The 17696-nt window shown below is 52.9% G+C and overlaps 1 protein-coding gene across 6 annotated transcripts in view; it reads right to left on the minus strand.

The window, feature by feature from the left end:
- The window catches only part of LOC122381200 (homeobox protein homothorax-like), a 126964-nt gene extending 119800 nt beyond the window's left edge, over window positions 1-7164 (minus strand). For 3 of the 6 annotated variants that reach the window (XR_006256488.1, XR_006256489.1, XM_043365100.1), the window contains exons 1-3: window positions 6843-7135; window positions 6458-6705; window positions 3753-3894 (exon numbers count right to left, since the gene is read on the minus strand). Coding sequence is in view for 2 of the 6 variants with exons in the window: in XM_043365100.1 (XP_043221035.1) it covers window positions 3753-3894; window positions 6458-6705; window positions 6843-6860 (408 nt within the window). In the remaining 4 variants the exon portion in view is untranslated. Of the gene's footprint in view, window positions 1-3752; window positions 3895-6457; window positions 6706-6842 lie in introns of all 6 variants that reach the window. The other 3 variants (XR_006256490.1, XR_006256491.1, XM_043365127.1) reach the window with 2 other exon arrangements.
- Window positions 7165-17696: the final 10532 nt, after the last annotated feature.

A 17696-nucleotide genomic window follows, 5' to 3' on the forward strand; every position in this document is an offset into this window, starting at 1 on the left:
CGTTATAGGCGATCACGAATACATCTGGCCAGTGGACGGCGCCCAGACATGCGCCTCCGCCGCGGCCCGGCTGGATCTGAGAGGGATCCCCCTACCCGTGGGATCTGTCACAGGTCTACTGCGTGCGACCGGCCTGACATCGCTGTATCGTTGTCCGAACATTATCCGTGCTGTGCCCGTGTAGTGGGTCCGTGTAGCGCTGTTGTTATTTGTTGTGTCCCTGATGTTTGTCCGTCTCTACGATACCACCGCCTCCAGTCTGCACTGACGGCTGCGTCCCAGCCGATACCGATCGTGGGGCCGACTTTACCAACTCACGCAGCACGGTAGCTGATTTGGGATTTAAAGAGTGCGCGGTCCGTCATCAGCGGCACGCACCGGCCGGCGGCGGGCGGCGGGGCTGTCCCTGTACTCTGACACAGAGCCGGTCCCCCCGCCACTGCAGCGCGGCGTCTCTGTGACGGTCCACTGTGACAGCGCCGTGTGACAGCTCCGTGTGACAGCCCCGTGTGACAGCTCCGTGACAGACTGTCAGCGCCACACACGTGACGTACCATCGGCCCGGCCAGTCATGTGAAAGGAACAAGACCTCCCGGCTACCGGTCTGCAGACCAGAGCAAATTGAACAAGCAGGAAAACCACAGCGCTACATAAATTTGGACAGAAAATAAGCGGCGTTTGTCATATTTTCCTGCCAGTAACGACACGGGACCTTCGCCCGGTGTCTGCCGCACTGCGTCCGGACGGCATTCACGAGCTACAACTCTTGTGTGCACTGTGGCGACCAGATTTCTGCTGGTACCAGTACCGGGCAGGTGCTGTCGGCATGGCCACTGGGCCGTCCCACAGTCGCATATGATAAGTTCGGCAAGGGATAGGCTGTAACACCACACTGTAGCCCGCAGTCAGCGGGTCCGTGAGCTCGCAGCTCGGGCTCGGTTTGAGCCATCGGCCCCTGTGACTGCCCGAGACGCCCGTTCGGCCGCGACAAATCGCGTCTCGGGCTGACCCAGAGTTTCAGCCCCCTGGTCCCTCCCATAGCTCCCCAAGGACTCCTGTCGCACCTTCAGAGGAGAACGGAGTGCTATTCTGGCGCAGCTGTGGCGGTTTTGGCGCACCACCTCTGATGGCCGGTGCGTCACATTTGTCGCGGCCACTCGACAACTGTCGACCGCGCCGGGCACCCCAATTGGAGACGGCGGGGCACGCGCGGCCCGGCCCCGCCTGATTTACCGTCATCCCCGGTGATTTAGCTGTGTGGCTCGGTGTGATTTAACGCGGCCCGTGTGAGCGGCGGCAGTCCGGTGAGATTTAGAGCTGCTCGGATGGGATGCAGGACAGGGGCGACACGAGTACCCACGACCCACAACTCGCGAGCGGGAGACAGCTGGGGCCACCGCGAGGGTACAGTAAACAGCAGGAAGAGACCACGACATAGCTACCTGAACACAACGCTCAGTTCACACAGTGCAGTCGACGGCACGGACACCTGATCACAGCAGGAGCAGCACACGGCTCGGCCACTGAATACAGTCACAGCGTACAGGACAGACCACCCGAAAATACAGCGCCACTGCAACTGCACTGCTGACAAAATACAGACACTCACCGGGCACACTGAAACCAGCACTCGGACATATGAACACTTGATATGACTCGAGGCAACACTATGTCTGATTCACGGAGTGCATAATATCGTTAAAGTTATACAATATATAGCCTCAACAGCCAACAATGTCATATAGGTAGCAGAACACAAATTAGAAGTGGACCCCGACCCGAATTGTAATGAAAAATTATATAATAGTGGCATATCAGCTGCTTTCAAGAAAATGCATGTTTTAAAGGTTAAAGTGTTTGTGAAGTCTGCAAACATTAGCAACTTACAGTAATATACCTACGTTACAATAGAGTATAATTACTAGAAGGAATGTGAGCTACCCGCCCATAGAAGTGCTTCAAATACCACCGATTTTTCATTTTTAAATCTTTCGTCAGATTAAATCATCATCTTTCTGTGACGGTGAGTATGGAATAAAAAATAGCCTCCGCCGGCTCCAGCCACCATAGCTGACCACATTCCCGCATTCCGTACATACAGCCGGGCAGACCGACACACACGCGGCCAGAGTCGGCCGCGCCGCCACAGCCTATCGGCTATCAGATATTTAACATAAATTGGACATTAGCGGCACAACGGTCCCAAAAACCCCAGTGGCGGCCCTGGTGCCGGTGGGAACAGCAGAGCGGCCGGCCCGGCCCGGCCCGGCCCGGTATGTGGGGCTATACCGGGGATCGGCGGCCCGGCCGGCAGAGACGGCAGGTGCCCGGACTGAGGGCCGGGGCTGCGGGCCGGGGCTGCCGGGGCTGCAGGGGCTGCCGGCCGGGGCTGCCGGTGCTGCCGGGGCTGAGGGTTAGGGTTCCCGGTCCCCAGCCGCTGAATCACATAGTATTGAGTAAAGATGTCACTCGGATACCGACTTTTTGGTATACCGATACCAACTCGGTATTTGGTAACCGAAGGTTTGTTGTCAATAATTAAAACACTATTCTTTAGAATTGTGTTTTTCTATTGAAAAACAAATCTGAGTTCCCTGACAATTTGGCAAAAGCTGCCTGTATTTCAAACCTTATGTTTTTTGGTCTTTTGTTGGTAGGTATTATGAATTTTCACTAATGTGTAAGAGGCTGTAAATTTGGTCAAAAGTTGGTGTTTCCCTGGCATTCTCAAGTTGGTTTGGTTTCGGAATTTTTCCATGGTTTTGGTTGGTATTTGGTTTGGTGTCGGTATCCTGATTTTCTGTAACTGACATCACTAGGATTGAGGTACACAGCCCGTGCTACTATCTGCTCAGACCATACTCAAACCACAGTGATGGGGATGTTCTGACGTTTGAAGTGATGTAGTGATGTATGATAGACGTACTCTGCCTGATAAAATGAACCATGGATCCGTGCAAACGGTATACAGAGGTCTGTGAATGAACAAACATCTTTTGGAGTGCAATCGCTGGTGATGCAATGATGTTAGATAACAAACTGAATGCTGATGTATAACAGACTATAGTGCTCCCGGTGCTGATAGCGCCCATGTGATGTGGTGTGTGATGCGACCCTAGCCAACACTGATGTGCCTCGGAGGTCATTCAGCACAGGGGCCGGTTTCCCCGACTGATTCTAAAACTGTGTCCTGATTCTGAGCCCACCCCGGTCCCCGACTGAGACTGGCGCTATATGACTGACTGAGGACTGAGCTGGTGTGTATAGACTCGGCTTCCCCGGCCCCTCCCGGCCAGTCTCAGTCACTCAGTCACTCAGTCCGTCCGTCAGTCAGTCAGTAACCCAGTTCGTCAGAGCGGGTCGGACCGGTCCGCTCCCCTCATTATTGCTGTTTACCGCGCGCCGGCCACGCACGCGGCACAAACAGCGCGCCGGTGACGGTCGCGGCGCAGTGGCGCGCCGTGATCGCCGCCAGCCGGCTATCGCGGCGCGCATCGGCGCCCCCCGCGCGCCGCTTTTCATCTTTTGAGCGGCCCGGCCGAGCCGGCCCGGGCCGGGCGCAGAAATTCGGCGCACAAAGGCGAGGGCGCCGCCGGCCACAATGGGCCACAATGGGGGCCAAGTGAGCAGCGCGGCCCGGCCCGGCCCGGCCCGGTCCGGGGAGCATGGGCCGCCGGGACACCGCGCCCGACCAGAGTCTGAGCCAGAGTCTGAGCCGGAGCCGGAGCCGGAGTCGGAGTCGCGAGTCCCACCTGTTTGCTGAAGACGCCGATGTCCTCGTTGAACGACTCGGAGCTGCACACGTCACCGCCGGCCACGCCCGGGTCGCGGGGCGTGCAGGTCGCCAGCTCGCACTTCTCGAAAATGAGGGCCAGCAACGGGAACAGCGGGTGCCTGAAACGGGGGAGTCACCGTCAGATGAGTGTGACACTCACACAAGGCCGGGTGACACTCACACACGGGCGGGTGACACACACGGGCGGGTGACACTCACACACGGCCGGGTGACACTCATACGCGGCCGGGTGACACTCACACGCGGTCGGGTGACACACACGACCGGGTGACACTCACACGGGCGGGGGACAGCTACATGAACTGGTGACAGTCTGTCACAACCAGCACAGAAAGGTCGGAGCGTTTTGCAGCAAACTGTGGTATTGTGATTTCCTGTCTCGGCCCCTGACCATGAGCGGAGGCCTCTGGCCGCCGTCACAGGGCGGCGGCGGCCCGATTTAGAGCTGCTGACCGGGCCGCCGACACGTCAGCGGTTCCCGTCAGCGGCTGCATGTAATATCTCAATATTTTGAGTCGGACTGATTAGGGCGTGTGGGTCCGATCAATCACGCCTATCTGCATATGACGGCGCCACTGACGGTTGAGCTCTAAACACGCGTCGAACAAACACGCCGTGAGCCGGCGGCGGCCCGCCAGCATGGCACACTCTGCGGCGACACCGGACGTCACTGGACGCCACTGACGGCGGCTGGACGTCACTGACGGCACGGATCGACCGCAGCGGCGCGCGGCGCGATGCCGGCCCTAATTAAATGAGTTTGGAGTGGTGTTATCGGGACGGACGACACGCCGCGCCGGGGGTAATGACAGGGGTGCGTGCTCTACGCGGCATACCTGTCCGCCGCCGCGGTGGGCGGGGGCCGACGGCGCGGGCATCCCGGCCCGGCCCGGCGCGGCGCGGCTGCCGGCGGCCCCTGGTTAATCAGATCCGCGCGCTGTGGCGGCGCCCACGGGGCGCGGGCGCCGGCCCGGCCGCGGCCAGCTATGCGGCCGGCGCACAGTGACTCCGGGGAGTCGGCGCCGCCGCCGCCGCCACGCAGGGGGCAAGGACCCAGCGGTGCGACCCACCGAAAATAGCGCCCGCTGAGGGGAGGCGGCGGCGGCGGCGGCGGCCGGGTACCCACGGGGTGCGGGCCGGCCGCGGACCTCTGTTTGCTGAGGATTATCGGCATTTACGGCCCTGGTCGGCGTCCGCGGCGCGGCGGTCCGCGGCTGACGGCCGCCGCCGGACCGCTCCCACACGCCACTCGCGGCACTCCGTAGCACTCCGCGGCACCCGCGGGCACTCACACCCCGTGTCAGGCCGGTGACAGCTGACATGTGCCAGCAGCGGCGGCGGCCAGCCGGCCGGCTCGGCCCGATCAGCGACCAGCACAGCGAGCGGCGGCACCAGCTGAATGAAACCGGCCCGACAATTACACCATTGTGACGCGCCTTACCGGCGTCATTTCAAACGGGCGCAAATCAACGGGAGTGATTCTGGCCACAGCAGGGCGTGCTGCTGCTGATATTTCGCAGTGGACTTTTACGCCCGAGCCGAGTGTTTTACGGCCCCGGCCGCCAAATCTAAATTGCCCCGTGACGCTATGCACACAGGGCTCTATATTAGGCGGTCTATAGATAAGCGGCGCACCAATAACACGAAAATTACTCCAGCCGGCAAAGTCGGCCGGGGCCGGGCGCTGTGCCGGGACAGTCTCAGCTCACAGGAGGACGGGACTGGCGAGAGGAGGTCTCGGGTCGGTGTCAGGTCGCCGGGTCAGGTCACCACGCCGCTGCAGCCCACTCGGAACGGCCCAGCTAATGGACCATAAAACTCGGACGCGCCGTGAATGTGCCATGAGCTCGGCCGAGTGGCGAGCGGCGAGCGATGCCGGTCGACCACCACGCCGGCTGCGCGTCTCATTGGAAACAATCGCGCCAGTTAGACGGCCAGCCGGCCGGCCCAGGGCGCCGCGTTCGCCGAGTTCGGCCTTGGCGCAGCGGCGGCGGAGGCGGCCGGCCGGAAACGTCGAAGACGACGCGGCCGACGCCTGGTCGACGAGGGGAGGAGGGGAGGAACTGAGAGGAGACGAGGGGAGAGCAGGGGAGCGCGGGCAGCTGGCGGCCACATGGCCCGCCTGCCAGGAGACGGCCGGGCACCCGAGCCGGCCTCAGACAGTACAGAGACGGCCGGAGATGTACTGAGGCAGGGCCGGGATGTCCGGAGACATACTGAGGCAGACCCGGGATGTCCGGAGACATACTGAGACAGGCCCGGGATGTCCGGGGGCATACTGGATCAGGCCCGAGATGTCCGAAAAAATATTCCCTACATTTTTAGACATAGATATTTATGATGTGTGAAACTACTCATGCTTACTGTAGATGTAAATATGTTTTTTAGCTTTTGAGTGGTGCCCTGGTGTTCTAACAATCCCTGACGCGCTTTGGGGCTCTCAGAGGTTCTGAGGGAAATTTTCCAGACATCTCACGACGCCGTGTGGCGTCTTGAGACAGCCACAGACATCCCTGAGTCACTCTGAGACACCCCTGAGAGACGCCAGGGTGCCGCGGTCCCCGTGCTCGCTCCCGGAGCCCGTGCCGGCCCCCTCAGTGACCCCAGCTGACCGGTCAGCCCGGACAGGCCGGCCGGCCGCGGCGGCGGCGCTATACTCACGCGTATATGGCGTCCTTGTCGCGTTTCTGGGCGTCCGGCACGGCGTTGGCGGCGCCCATGACGTGGTGGGACGGCGGTGAGACGTGGTTGGCCGCCGCCGCCGCCTGGTAGGCGTGCATGCCGTGCGCCATGTGTGCCGGCGAGTGGCTCATGCCCAGCGAGTGCAGCGATCGCTGGCCGTGCGGGTCGTACATGGCGCCGGCCATGCCGTCCATGGCGCCGCCGAAATGGCCCAGCCCGTACTCCTCCTGTGGGCACAGAGTGCCGGCGTCAGCGTCAGCGGGGCGCGCCGCAACAGGTCAGACGCCAGGTGACGCCAGATGACGGCAGGACACACACACACAGACACCTACACTCAGACGCCGCCGCCGACATCAACACCTACCGGTCGAGTGCCGGCCATGCTGGCAGCTGTCTCAGTGTCCGTGGCTCGCGCTCAGTCCGCGACCGGTCAGAATCACGTGTCGCGCGCCGCTCGCTCTCTCCCCCTCTATCTCACACCGCGCGCCTCGCCATGTCCGGGAATCGCGCGCGCTTCACTGGTGTCAGCACCGCGTGCCGAGCCCCGCCGCGCGCCGCCGCCTGTCCACCGCGCTCGCCCGCTCGCCCGCGCCGGTCGACACACACTCCCCGTCCAGCGCCGGCCACCGACTGTCAATCAGGCCGGCCGACCGCTGCGAATGGATAGGCTGTCGGCCGGCGCCGGCGGCGGCCGGTGCGCCGAGCGCCGCGCGCAGCCACCAGTGGGCGGGGCCAGCGGCCAGGCTCCGCCCTCCGCTAACATGGACACTGCCGCGTGGCCTCGGCCGGCCGCCGAGCGCGCGCCACACATCGGGAATTCGAAATAAAAGCGGAGCTGGGCCGGCTCGTGCGCGCGGCGCCGTCTGCCGCCGCTGGTAATTGGACGGGGTCGGGCTGTCGATAGTGACGGCGGTGGCCCGCACCCCCTCCCCCGCCCCCGGCCCCGGCCCCGGCCCCGCGGCCCGCTCGGGCGGGCCGCTGCCCGGTCCCCTCCGCTCCGGCCCGGAGGCGATAAATCACCAGGATTGGACTGTCGGACGCAGAAAAAGGCCGGCCGAATTTAACGGTACCTTGCTACACACTCAATATAATGCCAGAGAAAAGCTGGAAATGGTAGATCCAATTCAGAACGACACAAGCTAAAAGCCTCCACTGTCTATTTCCAAAAACGAGATAACGAATGAATTAAACATCTGGAAAAAGAGAGCCGCCGTAATCATCAATAGACTGCCGATAATGGCGGAATGGTGCGTTTCCAGCGCAGTGTGCGCCCACACTGCGCCGTTGACCCCAGCAGCTCTCGTCGCAAATCGTCGTCGATTTCGGCCGCCCTCAGTCGTTCTCCAAACGACAGTGTAACGGCGGCTCCGATGGGCGCTGATCGGTCGGCGAGCGGTGTGTCGTCGGCGCCCTCCGACACTGCTCAGCCATCAGACGTCGCCAGAGTCGTTACCGACTCGACATCGTCGCAAACGACGGCGGCACCGAGGCCGACGTCTCCGGATCGTCGACCGGCTGCGCCACGCGCCCATCGACCGCCGCCGCCGACGGAGAGAGCGGGCAGAGCGCCGGAGCGCCGCCGAGAAGGACGGAGGAGCTGATACTCCGGAAGCGGCACAACCGGCTGCCGTCGACTGGCGCCGCCGTAAAAACTGCCGTCGACCGGAGCGGCGCCGAGACCGACGAACGGGTGTGAATGGCCGGGTCGTGCCGTCGTCCGGAAACAGGCAGTGACGCAGCCGTCGGCGCGCCGTGTGGGGCGGCCCATCCATCTCACCGCCGCCGCCGCCGGATCGCCGCGACACGACGCATACTTGTTTGTTGGCCTAACGCTGTTAAATGGTTTGATAACGGCGCCCCGCTGGCTGGGCGCGCGGTGGGATGAATGATGCCATTCGGGGCTCGGGACCGGCCCAGGAGTGCTCCCACAAGAGACAGCATCTCCGCGACCGAGCTGATCTGGGCTGGCCAGGACTGGACTCGGCTGGTCAGACTGTGCTGGTCATCAGTCGCGGCCCTGCAGCTCGTGGTGGCAGATATGGGCGCCGCCGCGGCCTTTGGATGGAGGGCAGTTAAACCTGGGCCGGGGCGGGAACCGATTATCCGGGGGACAGATACGGCGCTCACCCATCAGGGGAGGGCTGCATCTCGCCGCAGCCTGGGGAGCACGCTGTGGGGCAGCTAAAGTGACCAGTTACGGGGGAAGATTACCTAGTTGAGATGGTAAGCAGCCGTGAAAACATCATCAGTATTCTTATGAAAAACGCTTATATATTACAGCGTTGGCGTGATATTTGTAGTCAATGTAGAAAAATGTGTACTTTAAAGATGTGAATATGTCGATGAGTAGGCACACTTTAAAAAGCAACGATTTTTACCGTAAAGCTTGACATGTGAATTGCTCGTTGAGGTCAGGTGTGTGTGTGTGTTTTTTTTTTGTAATTGAAAAACGTTTTCGTTTGTAAAAATACCTTATGCTACTTCATCGACAAGTAATCAATAAACCTCGACAGATAACAAGTACATTTCATTTCTGTCTCTGGATTATTATTTTCTTCACCCCAATGTCTAACTGCATTTTGCCTGTCTGGTTTGCGCAGTCTACTACAAAAAAGCATACTGTTGTCCCTGCCTATTGTATGCCTTTCCTGCAACACCAACTAAAGGTCCACATCTCATTAGTGCTTCGGGCTTCCAAACAATCAATCGCAATAGTCGACATGTTTCAACTCTGTTCGGTATAGAGAACGCTGTTTGTTGGCATTTTGGCATAGTGTTAGGCTGTGGCACTCGTAGTTTACAAATTCGACTGCGTATGTTCAGGAAAGCCCAATGTCAAACTCCATAAGAATTTACCATGGTATTTGGTGGCCGTTGAGTTTGCTTTACTGAAAAAATGATAACTGGTTGCAGAAAACATCAAATTTTTAGAACTGAGGACATTAGATAACCCATTTATAATTCAATCAATGATTTAATCAGTAAATTGAAAACAAAGTGTCATTCCCAGGTATATGACACCGACTCAGAAAAACTGAAATTTTCAAAAATGGAAGGGGCATATTTTCTTAACCTGACGGTTCCCACACCACACCTAAGGTTTCGCCGTAAAATAAGACAATGGTTATCGTCTTTGCAATTATCAAAAGCAAATGTTTCGTATTATACAAGCCTAAAAGTGATGTCCTTTTGCATGGTTTCCAACCTTGTAAATGCATTTTGAGGATTAAGGCACGATGCGCTAATCCATTTATCTGCTCGACCAAAAGCAGAAATAAAACAAAATAGGTTCAATTTTGCGTTAACACTTTCTTCACTTTTTCACACGATTGACGAACATTGAATCACTTGTCAGCTAAATCTGCATGGGCTAAGCTATAAGACAAGCATTGAATACAAGCTTTGTGATAACTTTAAGACAACTGTTCGAGAACATTTCTGATATAATGTAAGCATGGTTCAAGTGCTTTCTAACCACGGTGCATCACTTTTATGCCAATTCATTAACTTTTTGGAAGGTGGAAGGGTCCCTTTGATGTCTGATTTTACTTATTTTACCATACATTTATCAACGTCATAAAAAAGAAAGCAATTAAAATATTGCAACAAAAGGCTGCGACTTGCGAGCATAAGTAATGTTTGTTAAACAATGGCAAACTAAATGGGCTGCAATGACTGGTCGGGATAATACTCATCCGCCTTTTTCACGACGGGCTATCCGGCGAATGCACCTAATTTGACCAAACCTGCACCTTATCTCTTTTACAGCAAATATCTTCATTTTTTGATTTATTTGAGCGTTTTAATCGATGGTATTGTCTGATAATATGACGAAGCAGGTATATAAGCAATTAGTGCAACCCTAGCTGATAGCTACTAAGAGACACACTTAACCGAATTTGACCAAATGTGCACCTAATCTGCACCAAATGTGCACCAAATGTGTACCACATTGCCGTAGTGAAAACGGCTATCATCTTCTACAACACCTGGACTTTTAATCGTCCCAACTTCATTTCAAATGAACACCTACAGCACATCTTATGTCATTACTCATTCGTGGCTCATTTAATCACAAAACATTCGTAAATTGTTATTTAACATTCTATAAAAAGAAATCCAGCCCTAAAGAAGTAGATTCAAGAAAAAGAAACAGAACTAAGCTGAAAGTAAATAATGAGCAAACCGAAGAAGATAATGTAGCTCTTATCACTGGGCACACATGGGGACATGGCCCGCTCAAACATAAAACCTTCATGTCAAAACGCTAAGATAACAAGAGCGAATGATTTACGTAAATTTACGAGTGACAAATGTCAATGTTATTCATTCTTACATAAGCCACTGGGCGCAAATAAAATTGCATGCTGCTTTTTTGTTATAATTAGTGCCCAGGTCTTTTTGGAGTGATAATAGCCGTTTTCACGACGGTCATCTGGTACACATTTGGTGCACATCTGGTGCAGATCAGGTGCAGATTTGGTCAAATCAGGTTCAGTGTGTCTCTTAGTAGCTATCAGCTAGGGTTACACTTATTGCTTATATGCCTGCTTTGTCGTATTATCAGAGAGCATCATCGATTTAAACATTGAAATAAATTCATAAAATGAAGATATTTGCTGTAAAAGAGATGGTGCAGATTTGGTCAAATTAGATGCACTCGCCGGATAGACCGTCGTGAAAACGGCTAATATTTCTCGTGTCGCAAACCCCACGCTATGTACCTATAGCAGTAAGGATCAGGGTTGTGCTCGACTCAAAAAAATTTGCCGACTCGACTCATCATTCAACTTCAGAATGCCCTGACTCAACTCTGACTCAAACAAGGAGCTGATTTTTTTCGCTTGACTCGACTCATGACTCAAGCGGCTCAATGAAAATATGAGTTGACTCAAACTTGACTCAAATTTTTTTGTTGAGTCAAGTGTGTTGATTCAAAATTGACTCAGATAAAAAAGTTGTTGAGTGGGGGGGGGGGAAATCCGGCAGCAGGGCCAGGCCTAAGTTGTTAAGCGGGGGGAGAATGAAAAACTTATACTATATACCTATTGTTTCTAGAAAGTTGAGTCAGCTGACTCATGTTCCTAAATGTTTTTGACTCAACTCAATGTCAAAAGTTATTTTACTGACTCAACTCTGACTCAACTCAACACCTTAATATTTTTGTCCGACTCAACTCTGACTCAACTCAACAGCTCAACACTTTATCCGACTCGACTCATATCTGACTCATTTGAGTCAGAGTTGAGTCAAATTTCTGACTCGACTCATGAGTCAAGCACAACCCTGGTAAGGATGACCTACATGAATCGAATAACTATGATGTGGTCCTTTGAATGAGTGTCCTTAGTAAATTATACCAAAAAGTTTAAATACCGTCACTAAAATCTGCAAGTTCTACTAAAAAAAATCAGCGCATTTATTCTTTTATTAGCACACGCTCCATGCATTAACGCGCAATCTGTTTCCGATCCTGCTAACCAGTAATGATTACACTGATTTACTTGCTCATCCGAAGCGCCTGGTGAGCGACCAGAACACAACAGGGATTATAAAATGCATGTTATGCATCCCTTCACTTATTCATGAACCATTTGTTTATGAGCTGTGTTCAGCTTACGACACCGGGACGGATGGACGGGTACAGCTGTAACTGTGCAGTGCATATCTAGTAACTTGCACATGCAGTCTTGGTGAGCCTCATGCGATAAGGTATCGTTGTGAAATTACATGAGCCGGGTTTCAAAGATTGTTTGGGTAGGGTGGGGTAATTTGAACATGTGGGGCAATTTGAACATAGTGTGAAAAACACAAACTTACGGAAAATCCATAAGTGGCATGACAATAAGACCAATGAGGGAAATTATCGTAACTAAAAGGGCTATCATATGAACGTGGTTTAAAGTTTCAGGGAATGAAGGTGTTGACGCACACTGTAAAAAATCAATTTCGCAAGTAAAAACGCCTAAAAACACGTCATTGCAACTTCATTGCAGCGCAAAATGTTGCATTGCTAGCGCCTAATACGCAACGGCTTTTGTTGTACAATGACCTAATCAGTGCCTTAAATCCAAGAAATTGCCTTTTGAAACCTGTTTTTAAATATGGCAAAATAACTTTTAGCGTGGGGTAATTTGAACATAGTGTGAGAATTTCAATAAAGACATGGATAGCTCCGAAAAAAACAACGCTCCCAGTTTTTTTTTTTGCCAATATTATCGACCCAAAGCAGTAACAGATATTAGTGATGCCAGTTCTATAAAATTTACGTCTAATATCCGTCTAATGTCCGGCATTATCGTTGATTTCCGTTCAAAAATGTTAAAGTCAGCCATTTGTCCAAATATGTCCGAAAATTACGCATTAATCAACACTCAAAACTGTCATTTAAATTGCTTTTAATGTAACTTTACCAGCCGAAAAGTGTTCATTATATTGAGAGCTTAACAAGCTTTCCATTCGCCAATCAATGCTATGCAAGATTGCTTTATAAAAAGCGCTGAAGTGTAGCAAGCCATCGTCCAATGTTGTCCAGTCTGCTACCTTTGTCCAACCAATTCCGAATTGGACATTGTACAAAATCAGAACTCCAAATGTCCAGGGTTCGATTGGCACCACTATAACAGATGCCGAAAGGTTGGGAGAGTTTTTATCGAACAAAAATGATAGACGTTCTGTTTATTGAAGAGAGGCGAATTCTGTCAACTGACCGGTGTGCAGCGTGCAGATATTGACACTCTGCAAGTGTTATTTTTGTTGTTGTGTTGATTTTTCAAGTGAAGGTATGTTTAGAAATGTTCTGCCTATTTGTTTATGTGTCAAGCAACATCGGTGCTGGCGAGACTATCGTTTTTATGGCAGGTAAAGGCAGTATGTTCAAATCACCCCACGGTGGGGCAATTTGAACACACCGTGACTTGGTGGAGAAGTGAGGCTATGCTATTCAAGGTATGCTCGGCTCGTCCAAAAATGAGGCTTGCATGGTGAAAGCAAGTGACACTTGCGCTACTGAAGCAGTTTTTCTTCATCCGGGGTTGAGCTGGAATTTGGTAACAACGGAGGAGACGTAAAGATATGTTCAAATTACCCCACACTACCCTATATGCTGGATGCTGTATGGGAATCAATTTTCGGCCATTGTAGCTCATGTTATAATTGCTGTTGATCAGATACATGACATGGTACACTTGAGAGCGCTTCGAGCAGTTGAATGAAACCCCGCCGATGTATTTGACTGCATGCAATGAACGACGAGGCATGCAACAAGGTTCAACAAATCGAAGAGGAAGTCCCAAAAATGACAGGTATCGTCACAGCTCAAAAGAGAAGGTAAGATTGCCTACTGAATACTTTTGCCAAATTGTCAGGGAACTTATATTTGTTTTTCAATAGAAAACACAATTCTAACGAATAGTGTTTAAAGTACTTTTGACAACAAACCTTCGGTTATTTCTTTAACATTAAGACGTACTGGGTTAAGATTTGGTATTTGTTTGCCGATATTTTTTTCGTAGCATCTCAGACCACCGTCAGTGATTTCAGACCAGTAAGGAAAGTGCTTTGAATTTGGCTCACAACTTGGCGGATCGCCTCAGGTCTTAAAAATGTCGTAAGTTTTTTTTACACTCGAAACAGTAGCAGCAGCGGCGAGTATTGCGGTGGACGACAGACCACCTGGCCATTGGCATTTCAAAGAAATATCAGCATAATGTAGTACCTATAGCGCACATCACACAATGCGCATTGCGCAATTCACATGCGTTTATCTTCCTGATGTGGTAACTAAAGCACTGTAAAATAATGTCATTTTGTTAGGTTTGTTTTCAGCTCTAACATCATTTTTGCTTCTGTGATTCAACATCAGAATACAGCCCATCTGAAAACAGCGTTCTGCAGCTTTTTTCACGTTCTGCAACAGCGTTTGGCAGTTCTGCAACTTTTATGCACCCATAACGCCACTGGCGGAAGGCCACACATCATTGGGTAACACCACTCCGTTTGGGCGCTATTCGACGCTCACCAGACATCTCTTTCCATCTGCCCCCTCTAATCTGTGCTGCCCAGCCGAAGATTTATCTAACCCGGCCAGATCGGGCGACAAGCGGCCGGGTAAAAACATCCCGGCCGCCATTTAGCCGTGACAGATACCTATCGCCGGTAACTGGCCGGCGGTCGAGTTTCCACACTTCCGGCTGCCACTCCTGTGTAACTCGCGTCACTACCGTCACCCGTCACGTCTGCGCCGCTCTCGCCGCGCTGCGGCCCATACGTCACCGGAGCGGCGGCGGCGGCGGCGGCCGAACGGCAGCCTGACGGCCGCCACAAATCAAACTCAGCCGGGTGACAGCCGCCGCGCCGACCGACGCCGGTCCGCCGGGACCCGCTGTCGGTCAGCGCCGATTGAGATGTGCCCCGCGGACCAGATCGGACCGGACCGGGACCACGCCGCTCCCCGGATATGGACCGGATTCCGATCACACCGCGCCGCGAATGGGGCCGACAATCCCCAGGGTCCAGTGATGATGGACACACCACTAACAACATCGCGGGAGGGACCGAGAAAAGCATAAATCAAACCATCACAATATCGCCCACCGTAAAAATATCGCTCCTACAGAATTCACACCATGCGTGCAGGGAATCTATAGGATCAAACAGCTGCTGATCATCCCGGTGATCAATAAAAATCGAAATTGCAAATGAATCGACAATCCCTATAGCATCAGACGGATAAGTGTAGCGATCCGGGGCAATAGGATTATTTTACGACCATCACTCGAATGCATGTTTTTCTTCAAAATGCGGCTTGTTTGGGACACATGCAGCTACATGTTGAAAAGGTATACATATTATAAATTATAAGCAAGCGACAACTTATGAAACCTCAGTTAAAACCAGATTCAGTATAACCTCATCACATGCATGTGATCTCATCACCTCGTCCATAGACCGCGATATCATAGTGGCCTTTGCCTCATGCCATCTTAATGATAGGTAAACGCATTACGCAAATAAACTGAATATTCATATTTCATTATATTTTCAAAAGCATGATTACCTATGCATACTTATGATGGCTTATACCCGCAGTTCTAGGATAAAAAAAAAAATCCCAAAAAGGTAAAGGACAAACATACGCTTTTCTTCCTTTTTTCCCCGTTTTATATTGTCATATGCACTACCCAAAATGCATAGCCTGTCTACTGTTCTATCAAGAAAATGAACGATATCGAAGTTTTTTATGACCCCTGGAATTTTTTGGTTGAATCAAACGTGAACCATTCCCTTTTTTATTTTGTGAATCAAAAGGAATCGATCACCAAATTTTTTGAAGATGCATTGTGAAGCTAAGATGCATTGTAACAGTAATTAAGTATCGCCGAGGCGTCCAGTTGCCGCCTCGGCAGCTGTCCGCACAAACTGGCCACCGGTACAGCCCCGATACCCAGTTGTCGGAGCCACGACAGACAGACAGACGGACATACAGACGGCTGCCGGCTGCCAGACCGGCCCGCCAGCTGCGCCCCTCCAGTGCCGTCACGGCAGCCGTGACAGGTCAGCTCTGCCGAGTCACGGCGTGACGCCAGAGTGACGGAGGGTCGGACGCCGCCCGTCACACGCCGGCGTCACGGCGCACCTGTGGGGTGGCGCAGAGACAGCGCCGGATGTGCAGAGGTGTCACGGGGCGTGCAGTGACGTCACGGACTGTGCAGAGGTGTCACCCACTGAATCAAGACGTCGAACCTACCGGCATTGGCACGTCACCGAGCTATACAAAGACGTCAGTGGGAGACAGACTTTTCATGTTAATGTCTCATACTGATACTTAACCCATGCTTACTAGTGACGTCAATTACGGAAAATCGGAATACCGATACCAAACCAAATACCAACCAAAACCACGGGAAAATACCGAAACCAAACCAACTTGGGAAAATGAGGGAAATACCAACTTTTTACCGATTTCTTAGCCTCTTATACAATAGTGAGGGTTTATGATACCAACAAAGTGCCAAACACATTACGATTGAAATACCAAATACCAAGTTGGTATCGGTTTGATGATATCGGTATACCAAAAAGTTGGTATCCGATTGACATCTCTAATGCTTACTAATTTGATATTTCGGCTTTCTTTTACAAAATCATGTAACTAATACCTATCTTCAGTTCAATTGTTTGTTCTTTTGCATTTCCCTTACGGTTTGACTGCTCTTTGGTCTAGAAGTCTGGCTAGATTTCCCACTGATGCCGATGCCCCGCCCCGCCCGCCCAAATAACCACACTGGGGAAGTGGGGGGAGGGGGCAGTGACTGTGCACTGCTGCCAGGGACCGTCCCACGTCGGTCCGACGCAGGTGTGCGCCGTCGGGCGGCCATGATGGCTGCGGCGGCCGACGGCAGGAATGGCGACCGGCGCCGAAACTAGCGACACGGCATGGGTCGGGGAAAATCACTCAGAGCACTCGGCATTGATACATCAGCCATCAGCCGCTATCCGGCTGACTGATTGCATGAATCTAATTCACGGTTTGGTCATAGAAGGTCATTCTTATGTTAAAAACAAAAACAATTTAATACTTATAGAGAAACCAATAGAAAAGGCAGTCCGCAGTGCCAACTGCCACTTTTTCACGGGTACCTGTATTAAATGTTCGGCTATGGCCGCGCCGTGACGGTGGGCGCGGCGGCAGACTGAGAACGGGCCGCGCTCTGAGAGACCGCGCTCTGAGAGACCGCCCTCTGAGGGACCGCGCTCTGAGAGACCGCGCTGTGAGAGACAGCGCTGTGAGAGACCGAGCTGTGAGAGACCGTGCTGTGAGAGACCGTGCTGTGAGAGACCGTGCTCTGAGAGACCGCGCTCTGAGAGACCGCGCTCTGAGACCGTGCTGTGAGAGACCGCGCTCTGAGAGACCGCGCTCTGAGAGGCCGCGCTGTGAGAGGCCGCGCTGTGAGAGACCGCGCTGTGAGAGACCGAGCTGTGAGAGACCGCGCTGTGAGAGACGGCGCTGTGAGAGTCCGCGCTGTGAGAGACCGTGCTGTGAGAGACCGTGCTGTGAGAGACCAAGCTGGATGGCTGTCCTCTCAATGAGTAAAAAAAAGATAATACGATGGAAAGATCTTGTTTGGGTTCACCGTTCAAGATACTGGATTTTAACTCCGAATAAAAGTGTTCCGCGGCGATTTGTCGTTCGCAGATTCTGTTTTCCTTGGTTTTG

The sequence above is a fragment of the Amphibalanus amphitrite genome, unplaced genomic scaffold, assembly GCF_019059575.1.
Source record: "Amphibalanus amphitrite isolate SeventyFive unplaced genomic scaffold, NRLGWU_Aamphi_draft 000010F_arrow, whole genome shotgun sequence".
In the NCBI taxonomy this organism is placed as follows: domain Eukaryota; kingdom Metazoa; phylum Arthropoda; class Thecostraca; order Balanomorpha; family Balanidae; genus Amphibalanus; species Amphibalanus amphitrite.